The sequence below is a fragment of the Gallus gallus genome, chromosome 28 (genome assembly GCF_016699485.2).
Source record: "Gallus gallus isolate bGalGal1 chromosome 28, bGalGal1.mat.broiler.GRCg7b, whole genome shotgun sequence".
Lineage (NCBI taxonomy): Eukaryota > Metazoa > Chordata > Aves > Galliformes > Phasianidae > Gallus > Gallus gallus.
In genome coordinates, this window is record NC_052559.1 from 970,931 (window position 1) to 984,009 (window position 13,079).

At 43.3% G+C, this 13,079-nt stretch overlaps 2 protein-coding genes across 4 annotated transcripts in view; one reads left to right on the top strand and one right to left on the bottom strand.

Annotated features, from left to right (window-relative positions):
• Positions 1-1,536: 1,536 nt before the first annotated feature.
• On the bottom strand, positions 1,537-6,905 carry LSM7 (LSM7 homolog, U6 small nuclear RNA and mRNA degradation associated). Of its 2 annotated transcripts, NM_001006337.4 has the most exons (4): positions 6,831-6,897; positions 6,397-6,487; positions 4,959-5,030; positions 1,537-2,608 (listed from the first exon to the last, which is right to left on the bottom strand). In NM_001006337.4, exons 1-4 carry the CDS (start codon positions 6,873-6,875, stop codon positions 2,466-2,468), a joined length of 351 nt encoding a protein of 116 aa, NP_001006337.2. In that variant the 5' UTR covers positions 6,876-6,897; the 3' UTR covers positions 1,537-2,465.
• Positions 6,906-7,005: 100 nt separating this feature from the next.
• Positions 7,006-13,079, top strand: part of SPPL2C (signal peptide peptidase like 2C) — a 38,578-nt gene continuing 32,504 nt past the window's right edge. For both annotated transcript variants that reach the window (NM_001030933.2, XM_046904571.1), the window contains exon 1: positions 7,006-7,125. In NM_001030933.2, the coding sequence (NP_001026104.2) occupies positions 7,072-7,125 (54 nt within the window). In that variant the 5' untranslated portion in view covers positions 7,006-7,071. The remainder of the gene's footprint in view (positions 7,126-13,079) is intronic.

Sequence of the window (13,079 nt, forward strand, 5' to 3'; positions counted from 1 at the left end):
TTGGCGACCCTGCACATAGCAGGGGTTGGAACTGGATGAGCATTGTGGTTTATTTTCAACCCACTCCATTCTATGATTCAAACCTAGAAAGCAGCCACACATCTAGCCATTCACAATGCACTTAGCTGTAGTACAAACAACAGATCACTGACTTCACACCATGGATTTTCCAAAGCATTCAGATCAGCCTGGTAAGTGGAAGGCTTTGCATAGCTTGAACTAGGGACTCTAATCCTAAAGAGCTTATCCTAGATATACTCAGCCCTGTTTCCCAGCAGCTTTCAGCAAACAGAACAGTGCTATGTGGATCAATTGCATCTATTTTCTCTGGAGGTCCCTTATTGTATTTCTGGAAAATTCACTTCTGTCACATTGGTGTTATGCAGTTGTATTTAGGAATGAATCCAATAGGAGTGCACATACACCTAAAATTGATTTCTCACATTCTTAATTTTAGGTACTTTGCTCTGAAATATTATCCAAATGTCTGCAGAACACGACAGTCTTGGATCTTGTGATGAAGTTCAAATAACCTATTAACCAGTAGGAAACTCTGGAATCACGCCCCTCTCTAGAACTTATACATGACACACAGCTCCAGGCAGATCTCTGTCCTCTCTGCATCTAAAACTTGGAATCCACCCAAGGCCTTCCATGGGCCTTCTTCACATGCTACACTCCAAACTGACACCAGACGTGGTGTGGTGTGTTACTGACATCAACAACCAGCAGCCCTTCTCCCTTCCCAGGGACAGACTGTCCAAGACTGCACCTGAGGCCAGAAAGCAATTCTGCACTAAGCAATAAATAAGAGTTTATCTATTGAAGTTGTGCCATTGGGTAAGTGGAGGGGAAGTTCCAACCTCATCTCAATGGTAACTGATGATAAGACACACAAGAATGGCACTAAACTGCACCAGGGGATGTTCAGACTGGATATTAGGGAAAAACTTCTTCAGCCTGAGGATGGACAAACACTGGAGAGCTGTTTCACACCCCAAGCATGGCAGCATTCAAGAGGCACATGGATTACACTCTCAGTAATGTGTTAACTCTCTTAGCCCTGACGAGGTCAAGCAGTTGGACTTGATGACCTCTGAAGGTCCCCTTCCAACCAAATTATTCTAAGTTTCGCAACATTAGGAAAAAGTTGGAAGGAGCATGACTGTACAGACAGCTGTGGAAAACACCCAAAGGATGAGCCCCCAAGAGCTTAAAATCCAGAAGCACCCCTTTATACACACAATATTCCACATGAGGCACAGCTCCCTAGGAAAGTCTCACGAATGGACCTTCAATTAACTTACTTCAAGTTCACCTTTATTTTAGCACTAACCCAGGAAAAGCTATTAAATCAAGACCAAATGCTGTCAGTCATTTCTCATTGATTTCTTGCCTTGGAAATGAGCACAGCTTGTCATCTGGTCGTTTCTGTTTTCGTCGTGTTCACTCATCTCTTGAACAAACATTCTTTAGATTTGTTAAGTATGCAAACCTGCAACTGTACAGCACTCTCATCAGACTAACAATCAGACATTTAGGAACAGGTTAATTTGTATTTATTTGTTCACAACTCCTCAAATCTTGCTACTTGTGAAGAAATAAAAAATGTTTACTTACAAATCAAGTTATAACAAGTGCAACCACAAGTAGGTAGCTAACAATATAAAAAAATATGCAGTATTTCCAGACACTGCTTCAATTGAACATTAGGATCTTAATATTTCCTCCCCTACAATTCCTACTAATAAGCACGTTTCCATAAGGTTTGTATCACCCAGCTGAGACAATAATCTGACAAGGGACTCCAGTCTTTATGTAGAAACTGGGAGCCTTCCAATTCACAATGATAGTCCAAAAGATTTGTAACAAGTGCTAAAAAATACCTTATTAGCTACACAGCTTGTAAAGGTGATACCATATGATCAAAGTAATTGTCTTCCATGGACTGGAGCAGGAAGGCAAGAGAGATTAACTCACCAGCAGGAAGCCTAGAACACGATGCAAAATGCTTCCCAGCTGTGTACTGACATCTAAGAGGGAGAAAAATGAATTCTAATGTATTCAGATTAATTCAAATATATTTTAATGTATTTAAAAATGTAGATCAAATGACCAGCGTTGAGAGAAATCTTTACTAATTTTATGTGGTGGTTTCAAGACTCACAATACCAGGAGGGTTTCTGACAATTCATAGACAGAATATTCTCTGCTCTCAGCTCTTAGCAATGTAGAGCTTCACATTTATTTCAGGGGAAAAAAAAAAGGAATCAGAACTTGTTCCTTGCACATCACATCTCATTCTCTTCCTGCTCATGGAAAGCCACAAAAATGAAAGTCGACTGCTCTTTCACACCAACAAACACACATTCAAACTCCTCTCCAAAAACATGAAACTTCTCACACACTGATCGTTTCCTCCAATGATTTGCACCCCCAAAGTCTTCAAAGACAGCCCAACACCATTATCCATCTTGTTGCTGAATGAAAGGGTTTGGAATCGCTTCCATTCCATCCTGTGGGCAAATGAGAACCACTGAAGTCCCTCTGCAGACCACAAGTCCCAGCTGACGTGTGTCTTCTGTTAATTTGTATTGATCATCTGGGTCTGAAAAGCAGAGATCTATAGTTACAATTGAAACTTAAGGAAGATAATATAATAAATTCCATCAACTGGAAAAAAAAGCACAATCTTTCTAGACTTCTCAGCATTGTTTTATTGAGCACAGACTACTAAAAAATGATGCAGCAGTAATATCTGATGACATTAGCACATTACTGATTCATTAGTTTTCAAAGCAGCACTTGCTACTGAGTGACAAAGAACTCCACTTTATATGCAAAGCAGAACATGTATCTTTTAAAGAATTCAAAGGCCCTTTCATTCATGCTAGTCAAAAGCACAGATAAAAATGACAAAAAAAAAGGGTAGGAAAAGAAAAAAACAATCCTGATCCTATTTCAAATGACACTGTGGGCAAATGCTCTGAGGTCAGTGCGAATCAGAAGACCCTGAATTCAAAGTGCAGTAACCAGAAATCTTTTGGTTGTCTATTTCTAGACCAAACCAGAAGAGGCTGTACATGGGAACAGACAACACAGGATGAGCCAATTCTATGCTCCTTCAGGTGTTAATATATTCACAGATACAGACCTAGTAGAGCAGGACCAGAGGCAGCCACAAAGACAACCTGAGGTCTGGAGAACCTCTCCTACAAAGAAAGGCTGAGGGAGATTTGTGTCATTCAGCCTGGAGAAGGCTCCAGGGAGACCTTATAGCAACCTTCCAGTACTTAAAGGGAGCATACAGAAAAGATACCGAGGGACTCTGACAATGAGTGTAGTGATAGCACAAGTGGTATGAATTTTAAGCTAAAAGACAGTGGATCAGTCATTAGGTAAAAATCTTTACTATGAATATGGTAGGGCAGGGTACAGACTGCCCACAAAAGCCTTGGGTGTATTCAAAGACAGACTGGTTGAGGTTCTGGGCAGCTTGATCTAGTGGAAGGGTTGGATACATGTGATCCTTAAAGGTCCCTTCCAAACTAAATCATTTTATGACTCTACCCTACACTTGTGCAGCCTCACCATGAGTACTGCATGAAGGTCTGGACACCACAGTGTAAAGACAAAACTATTAGAGAACATCCAAAGGCTGGCTACAAAGATGGCAAAGGGTCTGAAGGGGAAGATGTATGAGTGGCTGAGGGCCCTGGGTTTATTCAGTCCAGAGCAGAGGAGGCTGAGGGGAGGCCTCATGGTAGCTGCAGTTCCTCACAGAGAGCAGAGGGGCAGTGCCACCCTCTGCGGACAGCAATAGAGCCTGAGGGAACAGCAGAGGAGGGTCAGTGGGCATGGAACAGCTCCCCAGGGCAGTGGGCACAGCCCCAAGCTGTTCAAGGAGTCTTTGAACAACACTCTCAGACACAGGGTTTGGATTTTGGGTGGTGCTGCGTGGAACCAGGAGTTGGACTTGATGGTCCTTGTGGGTCACTTCCAACTGCAAACACTCTATGATTTTATGGAAAGAAAAAAAAATAAATAACAGCTCTATTAGCTCAAAGAAGCAACAGAAGGCTTCAGTTTCACGGAAATGCAAAGAATGCACTTACAGTAGAGTATATAAGACAGTAAGATACTAACTCTTACTGAAATGCTTTTCATGCTTTGCGCAAAACTGTCATCTCTCCAGCAGTACACAGAAAGTAAAAGTCAACTGCCTTATCTGATGGGAATGACTTCATTCAAACTTAAAAGAACAGGAGTACCAAATAAGTTGCACAGGAGCTCAAGCAAAGCTTAACAAGAAGGCCTTGAAGATGATCAGAAGGCTAGAGCACATCCCTTACATGGCCAGACTGCGAGCTGGGGCTTTTCAGCCTGGAGAACCCAAGGCTCCAGGGGCACTTCAGAGTGGCTTTCCAGTACCTGAAGGGGCCTACAGGAAAGCTACCCTACAGGGGAAGGACTTTTTATAAGAGCATGACAAGGGGAAATGGCTTCAAACTGGAAGAGGGTAGATTCAGACTAGATATTAGGAAGAAATCCTTTACTGTGAGGGTGGTGAGACAGACACAGGTTGCCCAGAGAGGCTGTGGATGCTCCCACCACGGAAGCATTCAGGGCCAGGCTGGATGGGGTTGTGAACAACCTGGTCTAGAGGGAGGTGTCCCTGCCTATGGCGGGGGGCCAGATCTAAATGATCTCTAAGGCTCCTTCCAACCCAAACCATACTATGATAAGAATATTGTACCACAGAAAACACAGTAAAACTTACTTGGTTTATCTTACCCCTTCCTTTATGCTTAGCTGCTATGTACAAGTCTGAATTCAGATATGTCAATCTACAGATTCTGGCTATTCATTCACAGAGCTGTCAATGTTCTGTTAAGCCAATTGCTCTTGGGGACATGGGGTAAGGAAAAGCTGACTTACACAGACTGTGTATTACTTACCTCGCATATATTCAATGGTACCATCAAGTACAAGGTTCAGTAGAGGGTCAAATCCTTTCAAGACACCACTTGCTATTAAAGACCACATACAACAGAATGATTAGAGATCAGAACCAGAAACACAGCAACACAGAACCACGCACAGGACACCCTCAGTTCTCCAGTTCTGTTCACTCCTTTGAGCAAGATTATCAAACAACTAACAGCAACATTAAGCAGTGCCCTCTATCAAAATACAAATGCACAAGAACCCAAACTGTCTCAACTGAAACTTTTTTTTTTTTTAAATCAGTTCCAGAAGTCTGGATGTCCTAAACTAAACTTAGAGCTTTCTGCCAATTTCATGTGCTTTTCAAGAATACCTCAACATAGCAAATACTACAAATAAAAGTTCCCTACAGAAGGTGAAAGACAAACTAAGACAAGTGCTTTCCTTAGACAAATATAGTCCAGAAGGACAACTGGAAGATGGATCTTTTTAGCTTTATAGGAAAGCAGTACAGACAGCCAACTGCTTTCTTTTAAAACAGAACACAACTCTTCAAGACTAGGCAATAAATAAATTGCAGGACTATACAGAATGAGTTCTTGTATTGAAAAATACCCAATTACTACCATTAGCATTACTACCATTGCTACCAGCTCAAGTCAAGGAAGAGAATCTTACAGTCCTAGGCACTACACGAAGATCACAAAGATAATTAACACAATTTTTCTGAGAAGAAAATCTAAACCAACAGATTCAGTGGAATTGTCAATCACACAACAACTACAATAAAATAAAATATAAAATTATCCCACACTTAGCAGCATGCATACAAGTAACTTCAAAGATTTGTAAGCACCAAGGCCCACTGGAGCTGTAAATGAGATTTTAAAGACAAAGTACGTTGGTTTTGCAAAGCTCCCACACAGCATACTGCTAACTTTCAGATGAACAAATGGTCTGCAGGTGGCACTGCCAGTACTCTGGGATGGTCAGATGTAGGTATGACAAAGGAGAGAAAATGTAACAGTCCCAAAAGCAATGAAAACAGATGTTGAAATATATTGAAACAACGTAAGAACCAAATGAACATATAATTAAGAGAAGAAAGACAGGTGTATGAACTGTAACATCTTTCTTTGCTGCTTTCAGTGCACCTTTGCAAAGTCTGGAAAATGAAACAAGAAAATTCAAGACAGCAAACAGACGACAAAAGAAAGGCATGCAAATGAAGCACTCATAAAATTGAAGCAAGGGGATTCATGGAAGTGTGGAGAGAGAAGTTTCCCACCAAGAAACAGTAAACTGCAAGGAACAGAAGCACCCATTAGCCACCACCCTGCCTCAAAAGACAGTGAGGTGACCACAGGAGATAGAACCACACACACGTTGAGGCACAGAGCTGTTCACTGCAGCCACACACAGCCCGGCCCAGGTCTCATGCCCACTCACCTTCTCTCCCACCCTGGAACTTCACCCGGATCGTTTTGTCAATGTATTTGGAAAGATCTAAAATGCTCTCCTTCTTCTTCTTCTCCTTATCCTGAAGACAAGAAACAAAGATAACGTGAATTCAAAACAAAACCTACCAGATCTCACTACATCTCCTGCTTCATTACGTACATCACAGTGTCTCTACGTTTTATGTTTCTTCCACAACCCTGCTTGTAACGCCGCTGAAGAAATCACCACCAGAGCAAAGTCAGGCACGAAGGAGCGGCCACCGAGCACATCGCACAGCAGCAGAGCCTCAAGGAAGGGCCGCCCGCACCACGCCAGCGCCCCGGGACCGCCCAGCAGAACCGCAGCGCCCACCCAGGAATCTCCCAGCTCTTAAGAAGCCCGTACGAGAACAGGCCCAGCACCCACCAACGCCCCCTCCTCACCGCCATCTTGCCCGCACCACCGCCGCCCCCTCCGACGTTCGCCATTTCATTTACCGCCACCAGAAGTGACGTTTCACGTCGACGCAAACCATTGGCTCCCTGAGGAGATCCAAGGCGGAACTTCCTCTATTTGATTTCCGGGGCGGAACTTCCGGGGCGGGTTGCTGGGATACCCGGTGCGGAAGGGGCCTGGCCCGGCCCGGTCAGAAACAAAAGCGGGCGGCGGCGCGGTGGGCCCGGCATGGCGGCGAGATGGGCTCAGTTCCTTCTGTTCTCTCTGCTTTCGCTGCCGCAGGTGAGCGGCTGTGCTGACTGTGGGAATGCCCTGGGTTCTGCGCCGGAGCTGCCTTGTGGGGGTTGGGGGTAGCAGTTGGGGCGTCTGTGAGCAGAGCTCGGTGCTGGTCCGTAGTCCTGACTGGAGTTGTGGTGCGGGTGGGCCCGGCCCCGCTCGGTCGGCAGGTGGTCCTTTATTGCGGCTTTAATGTTGGGGGCTGTCCGACAACAGCGAGAGGAGCCGTTTGCAGGGTTGGAATGGCCAACCTCTAGCGTTCTGCTGGAGAGAAGGCGGCACCATTCATACTCCACACTGCACCCCACCACTCTTCGTTCGTGTTGTGCCGATCACGGTTTCTCAGTGCTCCCATGTTAATCTTATTTGTCCTGTTTTTACTGGCATAGTCGTTATATTTCTTAGAAACTGGTAGAATTGTTTAGCTAGCAGGCTCCTTCAGGTAGTCCTTAAGAAAGAGCACCCAGTCCAGGGGATAAGGCTGGAATCTTCTGAGCTGGGTACTTGGCTCTGGGCTCAGCCTGGCTGAAAAAAACCCCTCTGAGAAACTGACTGGTGTGAAACAAAGGTGATTGCTGCTGAACCCTCAGCGTATCTTGACTCTTACATTCTCCTTCTGTGATGTGAGAGTGGTAAGCCACTGGCACCGCTGCCCAGAGAGCGGTGGGTGCGTGATCCCTGGCTGTGTCTGAGGCTGTGAGTGGGGCCCTGAGCAGCCTGATCTGATGGGGGACACTCAGCCCACAGGGGGTTGGAACTCAGTGATCTTTAAGGTCCCTTCCAACCTAAACTCTTTTATGACACTACTGAAGAGTTCTGTGAAAGGAGCTTTCATAGGTCTAATGAACACCTGTGGCAGTCTAGGCAAGGAGAGAACAGCCACTGTATGGTGCTACGTAGCTTTTGTATTTTAAGTTCTGCTCTTCTGCATTCTGAAAATATTATTAAAATATCTTAACTGTTTTTTGGGTACTCTGTAGAGCAGTGTGTCTTCTTGAGTTTTAGTAGTGTAATATCTGAAAATGGTGGTCTAACTTTTTCCTCTTCCTTACCTGTCATCTTACTGCTCTCTTGCCAATGATCCTCAGTTATAGACTGAGCCAATTGCCATTTAACTTATGTTTTTCTTGCATGTATATCATCTGTTTTATTCCTCATTCTCCACTTGCCTGGTGCATTTTGTAGTCTGTACTAATGCTTCAAATGGGCTACCAGTGCCAGCATGTCATCAACAGGTTGATGAGGTATTAGAATGGTTTGAGGTCTGGCATGGAAGTCATCGTGAGCTTTGAAAAGGTGACTGCATCAGTGTGGAAGGCCAACAAGAGGGTCTTCTGCTTGAGAACTGATACTTGGAGGTCTTGGCTTCAGCTCCATCTACTGCAGCATGCTGCCTTTCTGTAAGCAAGTTGCTTAGTGAGTTTGTGCAACAGAATAGCTGCATAACACACTTAAGCTTTGAACGGACTGGCTGGGGTTCTGCATTGGTTCTGCTGCAGCAGCAGGAAGATAACTTACTGTAAGCTGCTAATACTTTTCTCATACCCAAGCTTGTTTCCTTAAAACTTGCATGAATAACTCTGATATTGCAGTGCTTTTACATCTCTTTAGTTGCTTGTATGATTATGATCATATGATGTATGATATCTATCATCCTCAGCTTGAGATAGGGAAAAGTGCAGTCATGTACTTGCACAACAGTGATAAGAGGACCAGTGACTGACAGATGGGGTTATTTCAGGATGAAGCTAACACCTCCCACAATGATTGTGTGTGTTTATCTTCAGTGGCTTACTCTTGCCTTGGTAGTTTTTTGCCCATGTCTTCCCCCCTCCACCCTGGGAGATAGGATAATTTGGGAGTGTTTTCTCAGGAAGAGGGAAAGGACATTAGGAGATGTGTCCAGGTTTGTTCCTTGTATTCTGATTTGTAGTGGGTAAAGGAGCAGCTTGGCTAATAAAGCATGGCTCTCCTGAATCTAGGCACTCATCTGGCAATTCCTGAAGAAGGGTTCAATCTTAAAAGTCCAAGTGCACCAGTACAGTTTCCCTTAAATCATGCCCTGGTATCAGAGTTCCCATTTTTCATTCAATTTCTTTCTTATTCTCACTATTCCTTCATTGCATTGGTGTTCTCCTGTAACAACAGCAGGTATGTGTGAGCCTTTGACCAATGAAGAATATAGTAAGGTGTGTGAGATCTTGTTGCTGTTCACTGTACTGATTTTCAGATCTTGTACTTAAAATCAGTGGTAGATTATGTAGCTCCATAGAGTTGAAAAGATTGTCTGAAGTTCTGGGTTAAAGTGGTTGTTGGCAATTTAGTCACGAGGAGTTGTCACACTGAGTATGAAACTCTCCTCACTGTGCAGTGCTTGTTGAATCAGTGCTTTCTTTGTCTACAAGTTTACTTGTCTGCTATTTTGGTCTTCAAGCTGATCCATGCAGTTTGTGGGTGAGAATGTACCCCAACTCTTAGGAACTCTATTGCATATCTGTGTAATGTCTACTGTAGGAGTGGATGCAACTCGTGCCTTATTAACAAGCTGTGCTCCTGAAGTAGAGTACAGTCTGACAGATCTCTTGAAGATCAATTTCATAGGTTCTCCTTAACTTCAGAATATAACTGCAGTATATTCCAATAAGAATGACAATACAAAAAGGTGATTTGCTTTCAATTTTATGAATTTGTTGAAGAAAACAGGTGGTAACAAAAAAGACCACTGGCAACCTGGCAATTAATTCTGTGCTGGTTTTCTTTGCTCCTGTACCACTCAGCTGTTAGAGCCGTGGGTATGTTAGTCCTTGAGGTGCCTTACAGAGCAGGGGATATTTCTTAGTTGTGACTGCCTGAGTAACAAGCAACACTTCATTCTCTGTGTATATTTATACAGACCAAATACTGCCTATGATGTAACTATGAACCAGTGTCCCTAAGCCAAGGTCAAAGTGCTAATTTGCTTTTCCTGTGCCATGGTGTGGTTGCTGCTTGCCTAGCTTGTGCTGGTAGTTGCACTGATGATTAAATCTGTCACTTCTACAGAAGTTTTTAGAGGTTGGTTGGTTGTTTAGCTTGTATTATTTTAGTAGCCGAGCTCCTCACCTGTTGTGTTGGCTGAGCTGAGATGGGTGTGAATTCAGAGGGGTCATATGTAAGTTAAAAAGCACTATCTATATCTTCTCCTCCAGGTACTGCCTTACAAACTTACAATCCTCATGTGTAAGACAACCTCTCTGTGTACACCCAGACTTCTGTGACCTCACAGCGTAATGAATTGTGTCTTTTAGTGTTATCTTTTTGTTTTGTTATGGAAGGCACTGCCTTAAAGTTCAGTCTCCGTCTTCATGCCTTGCCTCCTTCTGTGAAAGAACAAAGGTTTGGACAGCTGTGTGTGAACAGGGCAGAGAGGAACAACCGGTAGGAATGAGCCACTACGTTGACTCAGTTCCTCATGTTGCAGTTTCTTGATGTTCTGAGTTCCTCCTTCTTCCATCATTTAACTCAAGTGTTTTCCAAGCCATATGTACTGTAAGAAGCAAGAACTGTAAAAGAACTTTAAGGGCTGCTATTTTTTCCTTCAGTGTTTGGAGCACGCTGGGCTTGAGGTCCAAACTCTTGGAAGAGTGTCCATAGGGGTTGTGGGAAGTTTGTATAGGATCTGCACAGGAGAGTGATTTCTCATAGGTTGGTCTAGGATGTGGTGTGATCTCTGGAAACTAAGAACCATAACAAGTGTTGCTGATGTCCCACTGCATCATCTGCCCTGCCTTGACCTTACTTTTGCTATCTGATACCTAGTGATATAAACAAAGCCAAAACTGGAGGCATCAAAGCCCTTCAGTGCAGGGAAAAAAAGAAACTCTAATGCCTGTGACTCTTCTGAGGTGAGAGAGAATAACAAGCTTGAAGTGTTTGTTAACAGACTTCGGAGCTATGCTTTGATGCTAAGTGATAATTGCGTTGTAAAAATGTATGTTAATCCACAGTCATTTTTGTCCACCATGGACCATATGCAACTCCCTACACCCTCTTCTACTTTTAGCCCCGCTCGTATGCCATTTAATTCCTCTCATCCTTGGTTTTACTTAGCTGTAGGCACATGTGCTCAGAACATTTTAGAAAGTTGTGTACTCGTCACTTTAGGAACCTTTTACTCTAATACTTCTTCAAAGAGCATTCATTGAGCCCTTCAGAAAGCATAATTGCATATTGCCATCCTCAACATGCTGCTTGAGGATTATTACTGAGTTCCAGTAATAATTATCTAAATGGAAATGTGGCAACACATACTATACTTATCTTTAATTTTAGATGTGTACTTTCTATCTTATAAATATCAAGACTTCAACTGTACAAGTTGATGGTTTTGAAGGTGCGTAAAGCCATCCTACAGCTAGTCTGCTCCTGCAAAACTGGCTGAAGCTCTTGGAGGCAGCTGTATGTATATTCAGAACTGAGCTGCCCTGGTTTCAGCTGAGACATGGGTTAATTTCCTTCATAGGAGACATGGGTTAATTTCCTTCATAGGAGACATGGGTTAATTTCCTTCATAGGAGACATGGGTTAATTTCCTTCATAGGGACTGTATGGTGTTGTGTTTTGGATCTAGGGTGAAAATAACACTGATGTTACTGTGCAGTGCTAACATTGTATAAAGGATGTTTCAGCTTCTTGTATCGTTTTGCCTGTGAGGAGCTTGGGGGGGGGGGGTGCAGGAATGAGGAGCTGGGAGGGCACAGAAACAGGACAGCAGACCCAAACCAGCCAAAGGAACGTCCCATGCCACACGACTGCATGCTGAACAAGAAACCTGGGAGAGGGGAGGTCTGCTGCTGCTCAGGGACCAGAGGAGCACAGGTTGGCTGGTGGTAAGCAGCTGTGTTGAGTATCACTCATTTAGTGTATTCCTTTATTTTCCTTTCCTTTTCTGTACTGGTGAACTATTTTTATCTCAACATGAGTTTTATCTTTTTCTATTTTTTGTCTCCTGTTCCACTGTGGGGTGAGTGAGCTGTGTGTTGCTGGGTTAAACCACAGCAGCCCTTAAACCCAGTCAGACTTGGCAGCAATAAGAAGGAAACACTTCTAGTCTGGTCTTTTTTTCTGCCCCCTCCACAACAGAGGGCTGGAACTCAGTGATCTTTAAGGTCCCTTTCAGCCTAAGCAAACCTATGATAAAATCAGTGGAATATTCAACCTTGTTTTGGTGAAACTGATGAATCAGTCTCATTTGATGGCAGTGAAGTGAGTTCTCAAGGTGTTCATTGGAGACTGATGAAATTTTACCTTCCTTGTGCCTCATCCCTGAAAGCAGTTGTCTACAGATGTACTACCAAAAAGCAATGATGTAAATAAGGCATCATTGTGAAGGGAGGGGTGTTTTTCTCTGGTAAGAGGGGTCAGAGATGTGATCAAATTTTCGAGTTGAGTATCTAATTTCAACTCTATGCATTCCATTTGAAAATTTGCAGGTAATTATGTGAAATGAAAAGGGACTGAAAGTGGAGCTGCAGTTACACCCCAAAATTGTGTTGGTTGGTTGGTTGTTGTTTTTTTTTTTTCAATCTTGAAACCTATTACGTTTGTCATCACACTTAGAAAAGGGAGAAGGAATCAGGCAGGAGCATTTCATCAGGGCCCTTTTGCTTCAGGAGCTGTAAGATATGCTTGGTTTAGATGCTGTACTTAGGGACATGGTATAATGGGGAAGTGTTGATGGTAGGTAGATAGTTGGACTGGATGGTCTTGGAGGTCTTTTCCAACCTTGGTGATTTTGGGATTCATTTCTTCCTCAATTTTTGAGAACAAAGAGCATTTATAAGCTATTTTGTTCAGTTAATGTGGAAATAAAGTCACTACTAGTATATGTAAAGCTTTCACTGTAATTAGCAGTAGGAAAGTTGTACATACTTCCAGTTACTTTGTTTTCCTTCCTGGCATCTGGTTGCCTGGTATTTACC